Source organism: Callospermophilus lateralis, chromosome 18, assembly GCF_048772815.1.
Source record: "Callospermophilus lateralis isolate mCalLat2 chromosome 18, mCalLat2.hap1, whole genome shotgun sequence".
In the NCBI taxonomy this organism is placed as follows: Eukaryota; Metazoa; Chordata; class Mammalia; order Rodentia; family Sciuridae; genus Callospermophilus; species Callospermophilus lateralis.
Window position 1 is genome coordinate 12,117,994 of NC_135322.1, and position 25,025 is coordinate 12,143,018.

Genomic DNA, 25,025 nt, shown 5'->3' on the forward strand with positions numbered 1-25,025 from the left:
GACCAAAGTGCCAGAGAAAACCTGAGGACATGGTATCCCAGAAGCAAGAACAGAGTCTCCAGTGGTGGGTGACTGGTAGGGCATACGTTGGCCACAAGGAAGAAAGGGATTGGATATATGGATAAGGGGGTTGCGAGAGACCTTGTGGAACTGGGGTTGTGGGGAGGGGGAGAGGCCAAGTGCAGCTAGCTCTGAGGCTTGGGGGTTTTCTTGCCAAGAGAGCTTGAGGGAAGGAGCAGCAGGGGAAGAGTAGAGGACAATGGCTGAAGAGAGTGCCCGGGACTCTACCTGGAGATGGATGGACTGAAGGCAGGCAGGGCTCAGAGAACAGGGAGAGGGAGCAAGACAGAGTCTGGAAGGGATGAGGCTGTGGTCAGAAAGGTCTTGGAATGCTGATTTCCAAGGCAGAGCTGTTCTGAATGATGATGAGCCCCTGGATGTGGCTACAGGAGGCTGCAGACCAAGTGGACACTGGATACCAGGGGACAAGAAAGCAGGTCTGGCCAGGCTACTGCAGGTTAAGCATCAGCAAAACCCTCTAGGATGATGGCACCAAACCCCTACTGTCTACTAAAGGAATGCCAGCTCCTGGAAGTCAGGGACCTGGCTTGCTGAATTATCACGATGGGGTCATATCTGCAGATTAACAAACATTTATGAAATGAGCAAATGTGTGAATAGATTTGGGGTACAGAAGAGAGGAGCATAGGGCCAAAGTCTCCAGTGATAGAGGGGGCATGACCCAGGGCTTCTGGGTGACAGCAATGGAAGAGGCAAAGAATGCCTGGCTGGAGAACATGAACCTCAGGAAGAGGGTCCCTGACCAAGGAGCAAGAATCATGGTTTGCAGAGAGGCCACTGATTCCCCCTGCCTGACCTGCAGTGGCTCTTCTCAGTGCCCTCTCAGCTACTTCTCACATACCTGGCTTTCTCCCACCCTCTTTGGCATGGATGACTCCACTGTAGCCCCTGAAACGGCTCCCATGCACCTCCTCAGGGGGCCGTTCTCCACTGTTCTGTCATGCACTCTGCAAGTTCCTCAACAGCACTTTTATTTTTTTTAATTTTTAAATTTTATTTCTAGTCATAGATGGACACAATACCTTTATTTTATTTGTTTTTATTTAGTTTTTAAAATTTCGATTCCTGAATCGAACCCAGCACCTCACGCATGCTAGGCAAGCTCTCTACCACTGAGCCACAACCCGGCCCGGTCAACAGCACTTTTATGTGCATCTAATACATCATTATATTGAAAATATCAATACATTTCTCTTGAGCAGTATGGTAGCAGAATAAGCCTCCTCCTGCCACCACCAAAGATATCTACATCCTATTTCCTAGAAAACATGATTACATCAACTCACATGGTAAAAGGAACACTGCAGATGTGATTAACTTAAGGATCTTAAGATTGGGAGATACTCTTGAATTGTCCAGACAGCCCCAGTGAATCACAAGGGTGCTTATCAGTAGAAGAAGAAAGTCAGAATCAGGGGGAGTGGGGGGATTTATTTGAAGATGTTACTCTGCTGGCTTTGAAGATGGAAGAAGGAGGCCATGACCAAAGAATGTTGGTGTCTTCTAAAAGCCGGTAAAGGCAAAGAAAGGGATTCCCTCTAAAGCCTCCAGAAGGATCCAGACCCCCCTGCCAACCTGATTTTAGCACTGTGAGATCTATTTTGGACTTCTGACCTCCAGAATACATTTAATGTGTTTTAAGCCTGTAAATTTGTGATAAATTTTGCAGTAGCCATAAGAAACAAATACAGGGCATCATCTGAAATGATGCAAATTCAAAAACTTAAAAAAAAATCATTAAGACTTGAAAATTTCATTGGGGTAATCCGTGGTAATAACCAACATGAACAAATGAGTTGTTGTCACAAGCCAGTATCCAGGACTCTGACTTGGGTTCTATGTGGGTGCTAAAGTCTGAACTCTCATCCACTGTGGTTTATGTTTGAGTTTTCAAGTTTTCCCAGCTGTTCATAGTTTCCTCAATTAATACATTTATAGCCCCAGTTAGCTCCTCCATAGTGAGTACCAATACAAACCTTTGGAACAATACCACCAAAACAGAAAACAAAAGCAAAAAGACTTGAAAGTTTCAAAGCCAGTGGACTAAGTGAATTATAGTTGCTTCCACTTAGCTGGGAGAAAGAAAAACCTGCTGCCTCTTAAGGTTAGTCTTGATTGAACAGTTGTATATTAAATAATGTCTCTGGGACAGATCCATTAAATTAATATGAAGCCCAGTGTTTATTGTTTACCTGTTTACTATCAACACCTTTGCTTTTGAAGAACAGGGATGGAGCTGGCATAGGAGGGGCTCAACAAACCCCTGTGGAATGTCCATGGATGCACAAATTCTAATGGGAAGGAGGGGAGGAGGACATGTCCTAGAAGGCCTGGGGTTTTCCTGGAGAGGCTACGGAGGGCCTCAGGAGCTGGGCTGGCAGGGCAGTTCTGAGGGCTGGCACAGGGTGGGGCTGGAACCTGGCTCTGCATCTAGCCAAATGCATGCTCTTTAGCAACCCACTCCTCTCTAATCCATAAAACAGGGAGACTATTCCCACTCCTAAACTTTCTCTTTAGTTGCAGGAACTGCAGCTGAATCCAATTGCTGTATGATAGACCAGGGAGGTAAATGTGAGGCCAGGCCAAAAAACAATGGAAGTGGGGAGTGTGGGCCTGAAGTTGATGTCAGCTGGGATGCCGGTCAGTGCTGACAGGTCTCCTAGATTTGTGGGTAAATTTTCCGTTTTTTTTTTTTTTTTTTTGGTACTGGGGATTGAGCCCAGTAAGTTACATCTCCAGCCCTTTTAATGTTTTATTTTGAGTCAGGGTCTTGCTAAGTTGCTGAGGGTCTAAGATGCTAAGGCTGAACTTGAACTTGTGATCCCACTGTCTCAGTCTCAGCCTCCTGAGTCATTGCTGTTACAGTTGTGTGCCACTGTGCCTGGATGAATTTGCCTGGACATTGAGTGTTGGCATCTAATTCCACATTTTTTTTTTTAAACTGTGGACTAGAGACCATGAATTCTCAGTGAATGCCCCCCTGACATGGGGCTTCCTGGATCTTGTCCAAGGGGAAAAATAAGTTCTCTCCAGGATGCTAGGTCACTATGGGACTTCTAGGACTCTAAGTCTCTGTGATAACCAGGGCAATGTGTGTGACAGCAGATGATGTTTCTCCTGTTGTAACCGTGCTTTTCCTTAACTGCCTCACTGAATCCTCACAGACCTTAGACATAAGCCTTTTTATTCTCAGTTTCAGATGAGGAGACTGAGGCATGGAGAAAGGATGGGGCCTACTCAAGTTTATATGGCTAGTAGGCAGTCATGCTGGGGCTCAGTGTCTGACCCCATTTCCTGCCACATAGCTGGAGATGGAGATCACCCAGAGGACTGCAGCAGCCTCCTACACCTTCCAGAACTCAGATGACCCCTAGTCCCTGCCGGGCAAATAGAAAGCATCTTACCAGACTCCGCTGACACAGCGTGTGGACAGCGCCCGCGGCATGATCTCCGAGCCCTGCTGCATGAACCCCCCCACTGGGAACCAGAGGCTGTTGCCCAGCGTGTATTGGTTCTCCAGGATGTGGGGACGTGCCCGCAGGCATGGGTGCGGATTGTACCACTCGTAGGGGCTCAGCCTGTGGAGAGACATGGGCAGGTGCATGGGTCCAGGTGCAGGGGAAAAGGGTAGAAGTCGGGGGACATGGAGCCACTGTGGTCAGAGGAGCAGAGATGGGAAAGTGGGAGGGAAAGAGAAAGATGGATGGAGACATACGTGCAGAGGAAAGGTAGAGAGAAAGGGAGGCAGAGACACAGAGACAGAGAGACAGAGACATGGAGAGACACCTCTTCAGGGAAGAGGCAAGGAGATGGCCCAGATAGAGATCCACAGAGCAAAAGGCAGAGCCATGAGGGGAAAGGGCTCATGCCTTGTCCCTGCCCTCCCTCCTAGGCAGCAGAGAGTGCACTCACCTGGCAGCCAGGAACAGGACACAGCTGACAGCCAGGTAGGCAAGAAGCATGAAGAGCCACACGGCAGGGGAGAAGGGGTCCAGGAAGGAGAAGTAGCCAGGCTTGCGGCCCTGTGGGGAGTGAAATCTGGAGCTGCTCCTGACCTGGACTGTATATTCACCCCCGGTCCCTGTCAGGCGCCAGGAGTCTGATGGGCCCATCTGTGGCCCAGTGGGAGTCCTGTTCCCACTTGTCCCTATCCCCTGGGTCAGTCTGCAGTCCATGGTCCCCAATGGGAGCTTACCATGTGCACTCGGTAGAGGATGCTGATCCCCAGGGTCATGAAGGGTTTGGAGAAGTCGATGACCTTCTCCCGCTCGGCAGTGATAGTGAATGCAGCCACAGCCAGGTCTGCCTTCTGCTGGAGGGGAAGCAGGATAGGGCAGAGGGGGAGGAAAGGAAGACAGAGATGGGCAGTTAGAGAGAAACCTGTGCCACTGAGGGGGCAAAGGAGAGAGAGGAAGGGATCACAAGGGCCGAGAGCCTGAAGAGGCTCTGGGTGTCCACCTTGGGCCATCATCAGCCCTCACAGCTCCTACTGGCTTTAGGCCTCCTCCTGCCCTAGTCTTGCCCAGCTGCTCAATCCCAGTCATTGCCCTGTCCCTTCCCCTACCAAGTATCATCAGGGACCTGCTTTATAGAACTCATCACTCACCTCTGTCCCCTACTAACCCAAAGACACGCAGACAGCCTGAGACTGGCCTTAAGACACCTGGTCACCAACTTGCTCCAGGACCCTCTTCAGGCCTTGGTTTCACCTCTTCTGCATTAATCATTAGCACTGGGTGATGTTTATTAAGTGCCAGGCTCTGTGCTGGATAGCAAGTCATACAGATGATCTTGTACACTCCTTCCAACAGCTCCCTGGGCCAATCCCAGCCCCGTTTTTTAGATGGGGAAACCAAGTCTCAGGCAAAGGCACTAGTGAGTAAAAGATGCTGCTGGGGACTGCAAACTGGGGATGTGACCTCTATTCTCTTGCCCCTGGAAGACATTAGTGACCCAGATGTGTGCCTGAAGCCTCCCCAGACATATAGGAACAGTGTCTGGCTCAGTTGAAATGACCTCAGGGGAGGCTGTGTGGGGCCCCAAGTGGAGGGTGCTGGAGTCCAGTCGTAAGCAGTGAAGGGTGGGACAGAGAGCAGGGTGTGGGTTGGACCTGCTGGTATATCTGGAACCCCTTTTAGAACATGTTGGTTGATCCAAAAGGCCATTTCACTCTGGCTTAAGGGGACAGTAGCTGGTCTTTAACCAAGGGCTGGACACAAGACCTAAAAAAATCCCCACACTTCACATACACTCCTGCACGCACTGCACAGAGGAGCACTACACAGTCACTTCTGCACTATCTCACCCACACATACCAATACACAGGCGGAAGAAGCAACCACAGGGATAGTCCCTAGTGGCCCGGCACATGCCCTCATATACACATAGAATTTGCATTCACCTGTACATGATGGAGCAGGTGAGGTGAGCATGGGGAGGTGGGAGCCCTGGCTATGCCCAGCTTGCTGCATGATCTCAGGCAACCTTCACATCTCTGGGCCTCAGTTTGCTCATCTGTAAACAGGTGTCAGGCACCATGTCCTCCACAGATCCCCAGTCCCAGGATGGAGACCAGGGCCCCAGGATGCCCCTTTTAGCAACCTGACTCCATCCCCTGGGCCTCAACTGGGTCCCAGCCTCAGGGGCCAGGGACGGAGGGGCCTGAAACCTAAATTCAAAAACGGAGTTTCCCCTGAGGCTGAAATGAATGAGCCAAGGTCCTGAAGGGACTGAGACAGGGTACAGGAGGGAACCCAGGCCTGGACATAACCTGGGATGGGGAGAGAGGACACAGTCCCCAGAAGGGTACAGCCAGTGTAGACAACCCAGGCCTAACCCCATTTGCAGTCAGGGAGAGGCCACAGCCAGAAACAGAATCCATAGCCACGAGATGACACAGGAATCAAAGCACAACCCTGGATGGCAGCGAGACAGCCCAGGCCCAGGACCTAACCCAGAGGCAGGAATAGGTGACAGGGATCAAACACAAGCCCAGATCACTGAAAGCACTACAAGGTAGAGGGGCACAAGCTAAAAACCAAACCCAAAAGCAGAGAGAATGCAAATGTGCCAAATGCAATCCAGGGCCAGGGCCAGAGGAGAGTCCAAAGACAATGCCCCAAGATCAGGGAGAGCAGACACGGACCCGAAAGATGAATCAGAGCTGAGGCGGCACAGGTCAAACAGCGGGCTCAAGGCAACAAGCGATGGAACTCTGGTACCTGCCTGATATAGCTTAAGCACTGAGTCAGCTCAGCCCCAAGGCATAACAGAGGCCGGGTGTGTGGCAGAGACCCAAACCCCATCTGATTCTGGCAACATCTGTGGGGCTTCCTGGGTGTTGAGAATGAGGAGCATTTACCTCCTTTCCTGTATGCTGGTCACATTTATGACTAAGATGTGAACTGTTGCAGGAACAGTCCAGCTAGCACAGGAATCCTATTCATTTTGTGCACCCAGTGGCCACCCATGGTGGCCCAGTCCCCATTTCAGAGAAGAGGAAGCAGTGGCCTTTCAGATGGGTTCGAGGGGCCCTGGCTATCCCCAGTTCCTGAGGAAGCCTGCAGGCCTCCCCTGCTTCTTTCTCCCTGTCCCTTGAAGGCTCACCAACATCCTCATCAGCTGGCCTGCTGCTTCCTTCTAGTAGTAACAAGGGCAGTGGCACTGCTCCTGAAACACTCTTAGATCTATCCACCTCTCTTCACCTACACCACTCATAGATGCCCCTTCTACCACTAACAGACCCTGGATGAATTCCTCACATATAAGACAAAGGGATGGTCTCCTGTTAAAACCAAGCATGGCCTCCCACAGCACCAAGGACGAACCCTTTCATGGCCCAGAGGCCCTCTGCAGTCTGCCTTGCTGGCTTCTCATGTCCTTTCTCCCTTACCCACTCCTCCAGTCACAATGGCCTGCTTTTTGCTCTTCAACTTAGCAGGCTCACTCCCGACCTCAGGACCTTTGTACTTGCTCTTCCTCAATCACTGGAGGCTTACAGTATAGCTCACTGCTTAAGCTTACCCCAAAGCAGCCTCCAGACCCTACTCACCCCCACCCCAAGGCCCTCTTATTCACATTATCCTTCTAAGTGCTTCTAAGTACATATTAGCTCCCATAGGGCCACTGTTGCAGGGTTTCCTTGGAGTAGCTTGTTTGGTCCCCCAGAGAAACCTATAAAATGAGAGACCACATTCCCACCATACTACATGTGAAGAAACTGAGACACAGAGAGGGTAGGTGTCTTGACCTAGCTGCTCCCAGATTTGGAATCACTCCCTTGCTGAGGAGACTTCCTCTCTGCTGCCCACATCCTTCCAATGGCTGGGGGCATCTGAGGTCAAGTGCAGGTATGACCCTTCCTTGGCTTTCAGGGAGCTCAAGAAATGAACGAGCCCTTGAACCTCCAAGGAACATTCAGCAACCTCAACATCTACCTTCTCCCGAAGACTGATCTGAATCCCATCTTCCCTGAAGCCATCACATTTGAAATCTGGGGGTCATCCTGTACATGTCTGTCTCCCTTGCCCTCACTGTAGACACTTTTTTTTTTCATGCTTGGGATTGAACCTGGGCCTTGCACAGGCTAAGTGCTCTACCACTGAGCTAAATCCCCAGTCCCTGCAGTCTCTTTTGAACCCTCCTGATTCTTCCCCCAAACACCTGCAGAGCTGAGTCACTCATCTCTGCCTCCACTGACTACCCCAGCCCAGGCCTCCACCTATGACTGGAAAGCTCATCTCCCTCTCCCAGGCCACTCAGCTGGCAGCCCAAGGGACTCCAATATGCTACAATCTGTTCACACCACTCCCCTGCTTAAATACCTCAATGCCACTCATCCTTCTTCAACTATCAGCCCCAATTCTCACCTGTTCCTCCATGAGGCCCTGCTCCATCTGGCTCCTGAAACCTTGCCTGCCTCACCCCCTGACATCTTGGTCTCCAGCCCAAGTTGCATCTCCATCTTCAGTTGCATCACAACTGCTGTGCCCTTTGCATTTGTTCATTCATTCTTTCATTTACCTGCTCAACATATCTTTGCTGGACGCCCTCTACTGGCCAGGCACAATACTAGCTTTGGGAGTATTGTGAATACAAACACACAAAGTGATAAGTGCAACAAAGTAAAATAAAGCAGGGCAACAGAGACCTATGGAAGACAGTGCTTTGGATAACTCTCTGCTGTAGGGTCTCATTTGAGACCCATCTTGAAGGAAGCACAAGGGCAAGATAGGAGAAGACCTGGCGTGCAAGTTCCAGGCTGTGGGACAGTGGGTGGTTTTTGAGGTGGGAAGTGGCTTGCAGTGATCAGGGAGGCTGTGGGAGAATAGGAGGGATGGGAAATATGGCATGGAGGGAACACAGCCCTGCAGGACCTGTGAGACATGGTGAGGGGTCGGGCTCTGCTCCAAGGGCAACAGAGGACGTCATGCCAGAATGATCTGGACAATCTGGGAGCAGACTGCAGGCACCAGCGTGGATGCAGGGACCAGGGAGCTGACTGAAAATGCCCAGGGAGATGGTGGAGCCGGACTGAGGGTCAGCAGTGGTAGTGGAAAGTGGTGGTCAGATTTGGGTTTTGCTTTGAAGGTAGGACTAAAGGATCCTCAAATGCTGTGAATTCCTTCTAGGCTCCTGTCAAAGCCTATTGGACCCCCTCTTACCTCCTCCTCACCCTCATTTCCCAGCAGAAATACCTCTTTCTTAGATAAGTCTTCCCATCTTAATATGCACTCCAACACTTTTCTCCAATGGGACCCTGAAAATTGTCTAATCTCTAGAATGAAATTAGGACGAATTCAAATTAGGAATTACAAGGGGGATCATCTAAGTGCCCAATCAAAGCACTCAAATATTGAGGCTATGTGCAACCTATATTCCTGCCTTGAAGGCTCTGCCCATAGGGGGGCACTAGAGGGAGGCTGCAGAGTTGCAGGGGGAGAGAGCTTGCTCCTTCCTGTCACTGTTCTCTTCCTCCCAGCCTGCGTGGGCACCCCTTGGCAGCAGTGGTTCCTTTCCACGATAGCAGATGAAGCCAGTTTACAGCTTCCCAACACTTGCAGAGCCAGCCCTCTCCGAAACACCACCACCAGCAGCGAAAGCTCCTCCTGTGGCCACTTCCTGCAGGACACTAAGAGCAAAGGTGGGCAAATCATGGACCCCAGGCCAAGGCCAGCTCATTTACCTAGTTTTGTAAATAAAGTTGTATTGGAATACAGTCTGCCTGCTTGTTTACATGTTGTCAAACTGGTTTCCACACAACAGAAGGACTGAGTGGTTATGGCAGAATGGACGGAAAGTCAGAATACTTACTCCCTGGCCCTTTACCTCCTGACTTGGAATTTTCATGCTCACATTTACCTAGTGAACAACTTTATACCTAGAACAAAATTCTCTTCTTCATTCAAATATCTGTGTGGCTTATCTCCTGGTGGGATCTGACTGACCCAGAAGTGACACCCAGGTCTTGAAGAGGTCACACAGTCACTCACAGGCAGGGGAAAGTGTTGGGTTATTAGCAGGGCCTAGAAAAGAAGCCAGAAGTTGTTTCTCAAAAGAGAACAGCTACTGCAGAGGACTTGAGTTTGTTCCATGAATTAATTGCCTATTGACACCAGCGCGGCCCCATATAGCATCCCATTTGCCAGCAGCTCTCTGTAGATCTGTGGATCTGCTGGGCCATCCGCTGCCAACTTAGACTTGCTTACAGAGCTGGTGTGTGCTCCAGACCACACTAGAAATGACAAGTTATATGGTTTGTTTGGAAAGTAAGTGAATGGAAATTATACAATCTAATGTGATTATAAGTTGTCCCCAAATCCAAAAAATGTCACATATCAAGCAAATAGGGTTCTCTCCTCAGGACTAATGAGTCTTGGCTCTGAGTGGTCTTCTGGTAGGTTCCTAAGTTTTCATCTTTTCAATCTCTTCCCCTTGTCACCTCAGCCCAAGGGTGATAGCTGCTACCTGCAGTTGCTGCCTGAGTGACCCTTTGATTTTCTTTTTATCTTTTCAATTAGCTCGTCAATAACTTTACATTTAGTTAACAATCCTTTATATTAAATTCTCTCTGTTCAAAAAACTGATGGGATTTTAGTTAACTAACTGGTGCTATCTTCATCTCCAGACTGGACCTGACAGACATCAGCAGGGGATTTATGGCTGACCTCATTTACAAAACTATCTCCTGCTCCTCAGATCAGATCAGCATCATGTTGTCAACATGTGGATCAGCATGATGCTGTGGGAACCCTTGAGATTGAGTTCTCTGCCCCTTTTATCATGGCAGAAAGTGGGAGAGTTGATGTTGCCCTGAGGCAAGGCTGTGAAGATGCACACTCTTAGCTTCTGGTGGTCCTTTGGAAATTGATAGAGGAAAAAGCATTTGCCGGGTCAGTAGCTCACACCAGCTGCCAAGGGCTGTGTTGATTTCCTCCAGTAAAGATACTTCATTTGGGACAACGACTGCAATTGGAGTCATCACCTGATTACAGTGAAAATAATCCAGTCATTCTCCAAGATCCATCTGCCTTCTGCACAGGCCAAATGGGCCAGCGGAATGAGGGTGGTATCACTACCCCTGCTTCTTTAAACTGTTAATGGTGGAACTAATCTCTGCAATTTCCCCTAAGGATGTAAAATTGCTTTTGAATTACTATCCTGAGAAAGATGGGGAGTTCTAGGGGCTTCCACTTGGTTCTTTCTACCATAATGGCCCTGGCTCCACAGGTCAGTGCCTCTGTGTGGGATGCTGCTGGCTGCTACATGTCTATTTATTATACAGCCAGGAACTGGGAAAACACAAGGTGGGTCCATAGCCCTATGAAGACCCATTCTAAGTTGAACATGGGCCCAGATTCCATCTTTTACCTGAACACATACGCCCCATTGTGGTCCAGTAAAGCAGGCATAATAAAAACAATTTGCCACCTACAAAAATGACAGAGGGTTTCTATTGCTAAAAACTAATCAAAACACTCAGTGCTGAGGAGGGCTGAGGCAGGAGGGTCATGAGTTCAAGGCCAGCTTTGAACTTAGTGTCAGACCCTGTCTCAGAATAAAAAATAACACATACAACCAGAAGAATGAGAAGTTATACTCCATTTATGTATGATGCGTCAAAATGCATTCTACTATCATGTATAACTAATTAGAACAATTTTTTAATGTAATATTCAAAAATAAAATAAATAAAAATAAAATGTGTTGGGGGTGTATCTCAGTGGTTAGAGTGCTCCTGGGTTCAATCACCAGTATCACAATAAAACAAACAAAACAAAAAGTACTCAATGCTGAGAAGAAGCCTGTATAGAAACTGGTGTAGTCTTTCTGGAAAGCTATTCAACTATATATAACAAAGGCCATAGAAAGGGTCTTCCTCTTTTGTCCAGTCATTCTGTGCAAAAATCAATCTTCAGTAAATAAGCTGGGTGCAGTGGCACATGCCTATAGTCTCAGCTACTTAAGAGACTGAGGCAAGAGGATCACTTGAGTCCAGGAGTTCAAGGCCAACCTGAACAACATAAGAAGACCCTGTCTCAAAAAGAAGAGAAGACTGGAGAAGAATAGGAAAGGAGAGGAGAGAGAAAGAAAAGAAAAAAGAAGCTGCTATTCAGGCAAAGCTTTTATGCAGAAAGATGTTTATAGTTGTTTATAACAGTACAAATAAAAATGCTTGAAAATAACTAAATATAAAAAATGGTTAGATAAATAACAGTACATCCAATGTGGGGATTAATACTCAGTCATGTAACATTCTGTTTTGGTTAAAACAATCAGATATTGGGCTGGGGTTGTGACTCAGTGGTAGAGCACTTGCCTTGTACAGGCGAGGCCCTGGGTTCAAACCTCAATACCACATAAAAATAAATAAATATAATAAAGGTATTGTGTCCAACTACAACTAAAAAATAAATATTAAAAAAATCAGATATTATTTTTAGCTTTTCAGATTGGCAAAGATTTTTTTTTTTGAAGATTGATAATATCCGCTGTTGGCAAGAATGAGGGAAATTTGACATTCTCGTGCACTTTTGGTGGGAACATACATTGGTAAAACCTTTTTCAATAGCTACTTAGCAATATATACTTTTAAAAATTTCATACCCTTTGACCCAGAATTTCCACTTCTTAAAATGTATAACCCAGGAACACTCCTACAAATTCACAGGCCAAGTCTACAGGGGCATTGTTTGTGCTAGCAAAACAGGAAATGACCTAGATATCCATCAATAGGGGATGAGTTCGTTAATTCATGCTCCAGACACACAATGGAACCCATACATCTCCCCTTCAATTTCAGACAAGCATCTTGAAGAATCCATGTCCAGACATAACACTTGTTTCTCAACCCAACCACCCCATGGTGGAAACTGGCTTGCATTGTTTACCCAACTGCTCTGGCCAAACTCCCCAGTCACCTCTGATTCCACTTGTACACATCCAATCTGGTAGCACCTCTGTCACAATTGCCTCTCAAGCCCAAGTCAATGTCTTCTCTGGCCCACACCTTTTCTGATCCAATAGCTTCCTACATGAACCATCTGCTTCTACTCTTGCCCCACTATGGCTATTTCTCAAGAGAATAGCCAGAGTGATCACTTTTAAGAAATTTTAAAAATTAGATCCAGATGGCATATCCATGCAATGGAATATTATTCAGCTATAATGAGGAATGTAGTGCTGAGAACTGTTACATTGTGGATGAACTTTGAAAACACCATGCTAAGTGATGCTAAGTGAAAGAAGCCAGAAATAACAGGCTGGATGATTTCATTTACATGAAATATCTATAATAAGTAAATCCATGGAGACAGAAGATTGGTGATTTCCAGGGGTGGGAGAGAGAAGGAGGAATGGGAAGTGACTACTTAGTAAGTACAAGGTTTTCTTTGGGGGTTATGAAAATGTTTTGGAATTACATACAGGCGGTGATTACATAACACTGTGAATGTACTATATGCCACTGATATGTATCTTTTAAATAGTTAATTTTATGAATTTCACTTCAATAAAAAGGAGAAAAAAAATCACAGTACATCTCCCACTTAAACCATACAATAGGGAGCTGGGTTGTGGCTCAGTGGTATAGCACTTGCCTAGCATGTGGGTTCGATTCTCAGTACCACATATAAAGAAACAAACAAATAAATAAATAAAAGTTCATCAATAACTAATAAAAATTTTTAAAAATTCTTTAAAAAAACCCCCATACAATGGCTTTGTAACACAATAAAAATAACATCCCAAATCCTTACCTGTGCCTTCCAGACCCCACTGCCCTTGATCTGAGCCTTCTCTTGGACCTCACTGCCCCATGGCCTCCCTCGCTCCCTCCCCTCAGCCCTTCTAGCCCCATCACTGTTTCCTGGACCCAGGAAAGCTCAGTTTGACTTCCAGGTTTTGTACTATACCTGGAAAATATTGTTCCCCCAGACCTACCAATCTGTTAGCAAGTATTTACTGAGTACCTGCTGGGTGTTTGACAGTTCTAAGAGCTGGGCATACAGAAGTGGGACACAGAGACAAAGCCCCTGTCCTTGTCACCTACTTCCTAACAGGTCTTCTCAGGGCTGATTTCCTCATCTCACTCAGGCTTTTTTCCCAAACTCCACCTAACCACCCAAAACATATCTATGCACCAAATACTTTTTATCTCTTACCCTATTTTATTTCTATTCACAATGCATTCACCATCTGGCATGACATTAATATATATGCTGTCAGCTTCCCCACTAAAACATTAATTTCACAGGAGACATCACAATACCTGATCTGAAATTATTCTACAGAGCATGATATTGCCATCAAAATAAACATGAAGACCAATGGGAAAGAACAGAAGACACAGAGACAAATCCACATACCTACAGCCATCTGATATTTGACAAAGGTGCCAAATATATATATATATTTTTTTTTTTTTTTTGGAGAAAAGATAGCTTAAAAATGGTGCTGGGAAAAGTGGACAGCGGGGGCTGGGGATGTGGCTCAAGTGGTAGCGCGCTCGCCTGGCATGCGTGCGGCCCGGGTTCGATTCTCAGCACCACGTACAAACAAAGATGTTGTGTCCGCCAATAACTAAAAAAATAAATATTAAAAAAATTCTCTCTCTCTCTCTCATCTCTCACTCTGTCTTTAAAAAAATTTAAAAAAAGAAAGTGAACAGCGATATGTAGAAAAATAAAACTAGACCCCTATATCTTGCCTTGCACAAAACTCAAATTGAAATGGATCAAAGACTTAGAAATTAGGCCAGAAACTTTACAACTTCTAGAAGAAAACACAGGGTTAACACTTCATCATAGAGGTACTGGTACTGACTTCTTTAACAAGACCCCCAAAACACAAGAAATAAAACCAAGAATCAGCAAGTGGGACTCCATCAAACTAAAAAGCTTCTGCACAACAAAGGAAACAATTAAGAACGTGAAGAGAGGGCCGACAGAATAGGAGAAAATCTTGGCCAGCTACTTCTCTGATAGGAGATTAATATCTAGAATATACAGACCTCAAAAAACAGTAGTTGAGTACCCCTAGGTTCAACCCCCAGTGCCTTAAAAAAAAAAATTGAAATCAGACATTAGATGGAGGGGTTAGGAACAGCAGTTCTACAGTTCTCATAATGATTCTTCATGGCCCAGAGGTTGGCTGTTCTCCTACCAATGTGAGATCTGGGGGCTCAGCAGATGCCAATAGACAAATAAATAAATAACCCAATCCATAAATGGGCAAAAGATATTAAATTTTTTTTTCTCAAAAGAAGAAACACATATGGCTAATGAATAAACAAATATATGAGAAAAAGTTCAACCTTTCTAGGAATCAGGGACATGAAAATCAAAACTACACTAAGATTTCATCTTGCGGGCTGGGGATGTAGTTCAAGCGGTAGCGCGCTCGCCTGGCATGCGTGCGTCCCAGGTTCAATCCTCAGCACCACATACAAACAAAGATGTTGTGTCTGCCGAAAACTAAAAAATAAATATTAAAAAAATTCTCTCTCTCTCTCTCTCTCTCTCTCTCTCTCTTTAAAAAAAAATTTAAAAAAAAGATTCCATCTTGCTCCAATCCAATGGAAATGATCAAGACTATGAACAACAACAAATACTGGTAAGGTTGTGATGAAAAGGTACTCGTGTGCATTGTTGGTGGGATTGCAGACTAGTACAACTATTCTAGAAAGCAATATGGAGATTCCTCAAAAAACTAGGGATGGAACCACCATATGACCCAGTTATCCCACTCCTTGATATTTTCCCAAAATATCTAAAATCAGCATACTACAGAATACAGTGATACAGCCAAATGTTTATAGCAGCACAATTCACAATAGCTAAACTATAGAATCAACCCAGATGCCCGTCAGTAGATGAATGGATTAAGAGACTGTAGTATACATATATGATGAAGTTCTACTCAGTCATTAAAAAAATAAACTAAAATTATGGCATTTTCCGGTAAATGGATGGAAATGGAGAATATCATGCTGAGAGAAATAAGCCAAACTTCAGAAACTCAAAGGTTGAATGTTTTCTCTCATATGCAGAAGTTAGAGTAAAATAAAGGAAAGGGGAAGGGAAGGATAGGATAATATAAATAATCAACTGAATATAAATTAATAGATAAACAAAAGGAAGTCTAGTAGTGGAAAGAGAATGGGAGAGGGGAGGGAGGATGGTAAGGAAAAGGGAAGGATCATGAACTGAAATTGATTTCCAAGCATGCATGAGTTTGTTGGGCTGAACCCAATTACTATGAAGAACTATAAAGATCCAATAAAAAAAAAAAAAAAGAAACATTAGCTTTAGGGTAGGTAGGAAGTATATCTGCTCTGTACACTGCTTCCTCCTAGTGGTTGGAACAGGGCCAGGTGCACAACAGGTGCTTAATAAATAAGTTAATAAATGAATGGCCAAATGTATCTGCCTTTTTTGGGTCGCTTTTAAAAAATAAGGCAGATCCATGTGGAAAATTCACTCACAGCCCTTTGGTAAGCCCCTGTGTTCTCCTTTCCCCCTCTTCACTCTCCCCCCACCCACACTTGGAACTGAACCTAGGACCTCACACATGCTAGGCAAGCACTCTACTGCTAAGCTATATCCCTAGCTACCATCCGCCCTTTTAAAAGGCAGAAATATGTGTACCAACAGAAAAAATGTCATGCTATAAGTGAAAAAAAGCAAATTACAAAATAGTATGTGTAACAGGATACTTTTTTCCTCTCCAGTACTGGGAACTGAAATCAGGGGTGATCTACCACTGAGCTGTATTTCCACCCCACCCCACCCCCAGCTTCACACGCTTTTTATTTTGAGACAGGGTCTCACTAAATGGACTAGACTGGCCTTGAACTTTTGGTCTTTCTGCCTCAGCCTCCCAAGTCACTAGAATTATAGGTGTGTGTCACTGTGCCTGGGTGGATACCATTTTATAAAGTTTAAAACTTTAAATACATGTATTAATGAGTTTATAGAAAATGAGTTACAAAAATATACCCACACTCATCACAGTGGTTATCTCCAAAATGTGATTTTGCATCACTTTGTATTACATATGTAATTAATGAACATAAAGAAACTGTTTTTAAATGGCTTGGAGCAACTTCTGAACTCAGGGCTTTGCACATGCAAGCATTCACTCTACACTGGTCTACTTCCTAGCCATATGACAACTTTTGATGGCATACAGAAGCACTTATAATTTTTTGATGTATATATACATTTTGTGTGAAATGGAATTATACTTACCATATATTGTTTTATAACCTGAAACACAATATGATATAAAACTATAAAATGGCTCAAAAATCTACGCATAAAATGAGATAATTTTTAAAATCATAAAGCAGAGATATTCTGTATTGATATTTCTTTTCTCTCTTACCTATGATTTTCTCAATGCATAAAAATTTTGAAATTGGAAGACAATTGTGATATGGTATTTGAAAATGGCATCTAGGGGACTTTGTGCATCCCCAAGAGACAAGGTTTGAATGAGGACTATAAGTAAGAAGGTTGAAATCAGCCAGGTGTGGTGTGCACACCTGTAATCCCAGCTACTTGGGAGGCTAATGGCAGAAGGATGGCAAGCTTGAAGCCAGAGTGGGCAATGTAGTGAGTCCCTGTCTCAAAATAAAAAATAAAAAAGGACTGAGGATTTAGATCAGTAGTTGAGTGCCCCTAGGTTCAACCCCCAGTACCTTAAAAAAAAAAAAAAAATGAAATCAGACATTAGATGGAGGGGTTAGGAATAGCAGTTCTACAGTTCTCATAATGATCCTTCATGGCCCAGAGGTTGGCTGTCTTCCTACCAATGTGAGATCTGGGCCTCAACAGCAAAGGGACTTGCCCCCAACTCCTAGTGCTGTAGCAAGTATCTGTCCCAAGGCCCATGCCTTTTCAAAACCCCCAACAGATACTTGAAAATCCAGGAATAATGTAGAAATTCACTGTTGCTGATCAAGCACTCCTGTCCAGGCTCTTGTTCGGCTTTGACTTGTATTCACTCCTTGACTCCTCACAGTCACCCAGCAAGGGACTGGTATTAGCCGCATTTAACTCCCTCATACTTTGTGAGGTAATATGAGCCCCATTTCAGGAAGGGAAAGGGAGGCTCTGGCTCTAGCTGCCCAGGGTGTTGTTGGCTGATGGCTTTCAGCTCTGACAATAGGAGACAGGACAGCCCTTCACCCAAGGTGACCCACCCCAAGGACAGTCCATGTCCAATGGCATCTGTGGGGGATATAAAGGCTTGGTCCATTCATTACCTTAGGAGGGATGTCCTTGATGGCCATCCCAACTCTGGAGTTGTCCATGGTGGAGGACTATAGGACAGCAGGCCTGTATTGCAGCTCAACTTCACCCTCTGCCCATGCCTGCTTCCTGCAATCCCTCACAGGGCAGGTTTCCAGGGGTACCTCCCGTGCTCCTGGCCTGTAAATCTGACTTGAGTATGTTCCTGGGACCCTAACCTGATACCTGTTCTATCCTTGAGGGCCAGACCAGAAGGCACAGATTTTATCCTGAGACCATGGAGTTTCACCTAAAGTATGAGGGACAGGTTAGACTTAATTATAGAGAGATTCTGCTGTAGGATTAACTGAGGCATGGAGAGACATGAGGCCAAGCGGCTGTGAGGAGGCTGAGGAGCAGAGCTTCAATTCACACCAAAGCAGCGACAGGGAGGAGGAGGCCAATTCCAGCAGTGGCCACTGGGTGGAATAAAGGGACCATAATTTGACACTGGTCAAGGATACCTGGCCCAAGCCAAGGGTGACTGGGAATGGGGAGATGCCAGCATCCAGGGCTGTCTTCCATCTGAAATTCACTCTCCATCTCCCAGCTAGTCCACTGGGGTGCCCACTGTAGTTCTCTCAGTCATTTGTTGTACAGGCTGGACATAGTACCTTGGTGCCTCACTCTATGCATTTGAGAAAATGGGGCTAATGCCAGTCCCTTGCTGGGTGGTAGTGAGGCATCCAGGAGTGAACACAAGTCAAAGCCTGGACAAGAGCCTGGACAGGAGTGCTTGATCAGTAACAGTGAATTTCTACATTATTCCTGGCTTTTCTAGTATCTGCTGGGGGTTTTGAAAAGGCATGGGCCTGGGGACAGACACCTGCTACAGCACTGTGAGTTGGGGGCAAGTCCCTTTGCTGCTGAGCCCCAGATCTCACATTGGTAGGAGGACAGTGAACCTCTGCACTATGAAGAATTGTTATGAGAACGAAGTTAAGTAACACTTGGAACATTTCTGGCACACAGTGTGAAGTCGGCCAACAGCAGCTGCTGCTGTCGTGGTGATGTGGCGGCGATTCCCACATAGCTCTGCTGGCAGCGCAGACTCAGCAAGGCTGAGCCCCACCCTGCTTAGCATTCGCAGCCTGCTCCTCCTCCACTGTTCTCTCCATAAATGTCATCACTGCCAGCTGCCCCAGCCAGACAAGGGAAGAACACCCGCCTGCCTTCTCCCTCCTGCTTCCACTCCCAAGGCTGTCACCAAGACCTGGGCTCTACAATCCCTCCCCAAGTCTCCATCCCTGCTGTGTTGGGGCCCAGGTACACCATCTCACCCTGAACCTCCTTACTAGTCCTGCTGCCACTGCTGCCTGCACCCCCTCCTACAATGGAGCCAACTCAAAGTCTTTGAGGGCATCCCATTAATTTGCTGAGGCCTAAACTCTTTACTACACTCAGTAGTAGAGGCTAGGCCAGATTCGCCTTGTTCACTACTGTACCCCAGGATAAAGCACAGGGCCCAGTACACAGTAGGTGCTCAATCAATACTAGCTGGGTAGCTAGTGGAAAAAGAACGTGAATGTACTCTTGAGCTGGCCATGCCGAGAGGAATAAGAACAACAAGAGCACAGGACACAGGCCCTTATCACTTCCTACCCTCCAGGCCCTTTTTAGGCCTCTTAAGTGGATTCATTCATTTCATGTTCACGCTTATTTTACAGTTGAAGAAACTAAGTGATAGGGAGGTTAAGTAGCCTGATCAAGGTCACATAACTGGGGCACAGCAGATCCAAGACTCAGGGTTAAAGTCACAGCAACCAATCACAAAAGCTTGTCCCCCAGCACCAAATCATCTTGCCCACCCCACTGAGCAGGTCCAGAAACACAAAGGTTAAGACTGGCCCAAGGTTGGGCAGCTGTAAATAAGTACTGTTCAGAACTTCCTTCTTTTTTGATGAATAAACTGGCAATGCAGTTTATAGATCTTCAGTTGCTTATTTCTTTTCTTTCTTTCTTTCTTTTAATATTTATTTTTAGTTATAACAATATCTTTATTTTATTTTTATGCTGAAGATCGAACCCAGTGCCTCATGCATGGTAGGTGAGCACTCTACCTCTGAGCCACAACCCCAGTCCCAGAACCTATTTCTAGGGTTCCTAATCAAAGAAAATTTTAGAGCTCATGTGACTGAGGACCAGACTGTGGAAACAGGTCATGGGAAGCTTAGCAGTCTGGTGGGAGCAGGGCCACCAGTTCTGGGCCTCTGCCCTCTGTCTCATCAGGTGCCTCTTTGGGCTTCAGGCCTTAAAACCCACCCTGGGGCAGAAGCTTTCAAACCAGATGGCAGCCTGACAAGGAGGCAGTGCCTCAGGGCCTGCCCTGGGAGTTGGTGGGGGGGAGACAGCGCAGCCAGGACACAGGGACTCTGCTCCACCAGAGGAGCTCTCCTTTTGTCCAGAATTCAGAAGAAGCTTTCAATAATAGAAAAAAGTTCCAGTCAGAATAACTTGAATATCAGTGCCCTAAGGGATAAATGTCCTTGTCAAGCAAAGTGCCCTACTCATGTCTATCCTGGTGACACTCAGGGGCTTGGATGTAGTAAATTCTGGCACAGGAGAGATAGGAGCTAAGAATCTCTGATGTGTTCAGCCAAGTCCAATGTCAAGGCCACCCTGACTGTTCCTGGCCAGTTCCTTGCTCTGCACACTAGCTCTGAGTGTGACTTAAACTGGGGCCTGTTTGGCACAGTCCTGTCTCTTGCCATGTGCCCTCTCAATTTCTCCAACTGGAATAGAAATAGGAACACCACCTTGGTCCCCACTGTCTGATAAGCAGTGTGTGAGGAACTTGTCTCTACTCACCACAGACCTGTCAGGTCCTATCCCTACCTTAGGGAGGGGAAAAAAGGATTTGAAGAAAAGAAATGACTCACCCAAGAATTCCAGTTCAGGTTGGTCTGACTCCAAAACATTCTTTGCACTGTGCCCTTGCCTCCCATGGCCCTGCCTCTTATCCCTCTTCACCTTCATCCAAGTCCTGCCCACTTGCAGGCCCAGCTAGCTCTTCCAGAGCTCCCCACTCTCTCAGGCCCCCCAGCTTTGTAGATGCTGTTTCCTCTGCTCCAAATATATCCCCCTTCTGTACCCCATCACCTGCTGACTTCTTCATGCCCTCCATGAAATGATTTGGGCATTGCCTCTTCCAGAAAGCCCTCTGTGGAACCTGGGTCCAGTGCCTGCCATGGGCCCCTCCTCTGAGTTTTTTCCATTTTAGACCAAATGGCTCTAGGGTATGATCATTTGCTTCCTGAACTCTAAAGAGACTTGAAGTTCTTAGGGGCAGGACCCAGGTCTATGGTGCTCCCCACTTGCTATATCTCATGCCCAACAAGGGGAAAGGCACACCATAGGTATTCCAAAAACTACTGACTGAGTGAATGTATAAGTCTGAGAAGCATCTCTCGAGGCCCACAATATGCCAGTCCTCCTTTGCAATACTGGGCAGAGCACACAAACAAGGTAAGCCCTATTCTGAGCTTCAGCTCCTACAGGAAGCCTGACATGATCACTCAGATCTGCACTCCATCCCCACTCTGTGTCATTTCATCCACTCAATAAATCTTTGAGCACTGATTAAGCCAAGGTGGCCGGTGGGGGACAGGGGGCATGGGGTGATACACTGTCCAGCCTCATGGGGGCTCCCAACACAGGTGCCCAGCCCCTATCACCCAGGCTGGTGGAGGGGCCCTTAATGACTCTCTTTTTGCCATGTGCCAGGCAGGTTCTGAGGCTCCACTTGCTGCCCTCCCTCCCTCACTTGCCCACTCTAAGACCTCTTCCCCATCCCTGGCCCAGACGTACCCGGTTGATGAGCTCGCCAACCATGCCTGTCCAGGAGCCATTGGGCTCAGGCGCCCCATACAGCCCATCCTCCACCAACCGCAGGCGGTAGCGGAAGCGCAGCAGCTCAGCCAGCTCCCGAAGCATGTCCACACAGAAGCCCTCAAAGCGCTCGTTCCCTGACAGGGCCTGGAAGTTGGGTCGTCGCATGACATACGGGTTTTCCTGGGTGAGCAAAGAGAGCAGGGGTCAAAGACTGGATATCTCCAGCTGGACTGGGGATCCCAGAGCCCCAGTGAGCCTCAAGGGCCTGGACCAGGCAGCCAGAGCAGCAATCTGCTTGCAGAGTTGGGAGGACAGATTCATTGCACTCGTCCTCACTTACAAATGCTCCAAGTGGGAAAGGGGCCTGAAATCTGGGAGGAAAGCACATGAACCCTGCCAGCCCCTAGCAGATCACAGGGAGCCATCTTAATCTCCTCAGCCAATCTAATGTTCCTTGGTCTCCAGCTGAAATGCCTATAAGGGAGGAGAGAGATTGGAAGAAAATAGGATTGGATAGAGCTTGTGTCAAACTGGAACAGGGCTTTCTGTTTTTTTAGTTATGAACCACAGTAAGAGAGAGTTTACCTTGCAACTCAAGTCACCCCCAACACATGCACACATATAACTAGACCTAATTCCACAAAGTAGTCCTTGCCCTTAGTGATAATAGACAGTACACTGGTATTTTCTTTTCTGCCCTATTTCATTTTTTCATGCTACCAGGAGTGACTTAATAAGCTGAATTCATGAGCCACCAATGGACCAAAGAATGTGTCCCCTACCAGGATTTAGCTCCAGCCCAGCACTACTATGAGGGAAGCAGGCCTGAGATGCCAGATGGTACGATTTCAATAGAATTTGGAAACCTAGATTGTTTCGTAAAATCTCCTGATTATAAATGTTAGCAACTAATTCAAATTCTAATACCATTTATTTTAATGCTCTGCGGGCCAAACACACACACCTGCCAGTTTGTAATCCCTGGCCTTTTGCTACACAGATGCTTATTTCTGAGGGTTGTAAGCAAGTTTTACTGACCCCATTGTGCCAAAGAAACACAAAAGCAAAGAGAACATCCCAAATGCTAGTAAGACAAGTAATGTGGAGATGATCATACAAAAGGGAAACCTATCTTGACATAGTGATTGTCTAAATGGTTGTTGTACAGTGTCTCTTTGGACTAATGAGTGAAATAACTTAGGAAATAACCAGTAGAAAATTTTGGTCATAACATCCATGATGATTACTGTGTATTTAGTTATGAACCACAGTAAGAGAGAGTTTACCTTGCAATTAAGCACCTTGTATTAAGCACCAGCTGTATGTGTTCTCTCCGTTACCTCACTTTAGTTCCTCACAGATACCTTACAACAAAACAAGCAATATTAGGTGTGTGTGTGTGTGTGGTGGCTCATGCCTGTAATCCTTCAGAAGGCTGAAGCAGGAGGATTGCAAGTTTAAGACCAGCCTGAGCAATTTAGTGAGATCCTGTCTCAAAATAAAAAATAGTAAGGGCTGGGGATTTATTTCAGTGGTAGAGTGCCCTAGATTCAATCTCAAGCACCCTAAATAAATAAATAAGCAATATTAGACTCATCTTTACACATGTGTACACTGAGGTTCCTAAAGGGCATGACCTGTCACCATTTATAATTAGTGAACTCTGTGATAGATGAGAACATAATATTTTGCTGCCTCTTCCAGGTGTAGTCTACCTTCCCACTACTTGGGCCAAGCTGGCCTGATGACTTGCTTTGGCCAACAGAATGTGCGAATTCTAGAGCCTCTGCTTTCAGAACAGTTCTCAGGGACATCCATGTAAAGAAACCCAGGCTAGCCTGGATGATGAGTAGACCAAGGCGGGCCAGCCAAGAGCCAGCACCTAGAGGCATCCTGGCCCTTCCTGTGAAATCTGGCCACCAACTGAATATAGCCACAGTGAGCCCAGACAAGACCAGCCAAGAGCTGCCCACTTAACCCACAGAATCTCAAGAACTAATGAATCATTATTATTTTAAGTCTTTAAGTTTGGAGGTGGTTTGTTACATAGCAATAGATAGAATCACCTCCCATGAAGCCTCCTGTCATGGTCGCTGGACTCCAGGAGACCAGAGGCCCACAGCTGAGGGACAACCAGATGGGGGAAGTCAGTATTTCTCTTTCTCTACCAAGCTGCCTTTTCAAATCCAAAAGTGTGGAACTGGGAGCAGGAATGTGAGATAATACTAATAATAGCAGCAGCAGCTAGCATTTCTTGTGGGCTTGCTGTGTGACAGCTCTTCTGTCAGTGTGGGAGGTCGGTATTATTACCTCTGCTTTAGAGATGAGGACACTGAGGTCCAGAGAATGAAGTCATAAGTAACTCAGTAGGACAAGTCAGTCTGATTCTAAAGCTCTGCTCCACCTATGCTAGACTGAGCTCAACTGGACAGAATCATAATGTGGACATGGGAGAAGCCAGACACAGAGACGAGGCTCTGGGTCAAGTACCAAAATTAGAGGCTCAGAAATCAAGAATTCTTAGAGAAGTACCCATGTTGGAGCTGGAAGGCTTTCATACAGCCTTCTTGGTATACAGGGGAGGAAAACGAGGCTTAGGAAGGTAAAGTGTCCAGCACGAGGACACACAGCTAAAGCAGAGCCACGGGAAGGGATACAGGACAAAGCTGAGATTCACAACCCAATGTGCACTCTGAAGCCCTTGTTCCTTCCACTATGCCAAGCTGATCTTCAAATTCAATATTGAGGAAATTGGGTTTAAGGTCTCAGAATCAGAGACTGAGCTTATAGAGACAAAAACAGAAACTGGGTCCTAAGATAGAACTCAGGATCAGAAAACAATGATCTAAGATTCAGAGCCCTGGACCCTCCCAACCAAAGGTTTTTAAGAAGCCCCTAATCCAATATCTTCAGGTTTCTGCAAAGAGAGTCTAAGGTGAAAGTCCTACATGGCAAGCAGGCAGTGGGGCACTGTGAGTCTGTCTAAGAGCTCCCCTTGAATGGTGTGCATCTACAGCCAAAAACAGGTCCAGGAAAGTCATCACAGTAGTGCCTGTGGTGGGAACAATGACTGAAACAACTTAATTTGAGACAAGATAAAGAGATCATCGAAGTCATAAAAGAATCCCAGGCAACTACTAAAATAGCAAAGTCTATAAGATATATTAAGAGAAAAAAACAAGCTACAGAACAACGTGTACAATATGCTATTCTTTGTGACAGAAAGAACAGGGATGTGATTGTGCATGCACAGACATTTCTAGAAGGATGGTGGCCTCTGAGAAAAGAAAAATGAGGGACTAGGGAGGGAAGTGGGCTGAT

The 25,025-nt window shown here is 46.2% G+C and overlaps 1 protein-coding gene across 2 annotated transcripts in view; it reads right to left on the reverse strand.

Moving 5' to 3' along the window:
* The window catches only part of Grik5 (glutamate ionotropic receptor kainate type subunit 5), a 53,842-nt gene that overhangs the window by 13,164 nt on the left and 15,653 nt on the right, over positions 1–25,025 (reverse strand). The window contains exons 11-14 of one of the 2 annotated variants that reach the window (XM_076837471.2): positions 21,681–21,884; positions 4,277–4,390; positions 3,994–4,103; positions 3,486–3,659 (exon numbers count right to left, since the gene is read on the reverse strand). In XM_076837471.2, coding sequence (XP_076693586.1) covers positions 3,486–3,659; positions 3,994–4,103; positions 4,277–4,390; positions 21,681–21,884 — 602 coding nt within the window. Of the gene's footprint in view, positions 1–3,485; positions 3,660–3,993; positions 4,104–4,276; positions 4,394–21,680; positions 21,885–25,025 lie in introns of both variants that reach the window. The other variant, XM_076837470.2, reaches the window with a different exon arrangement.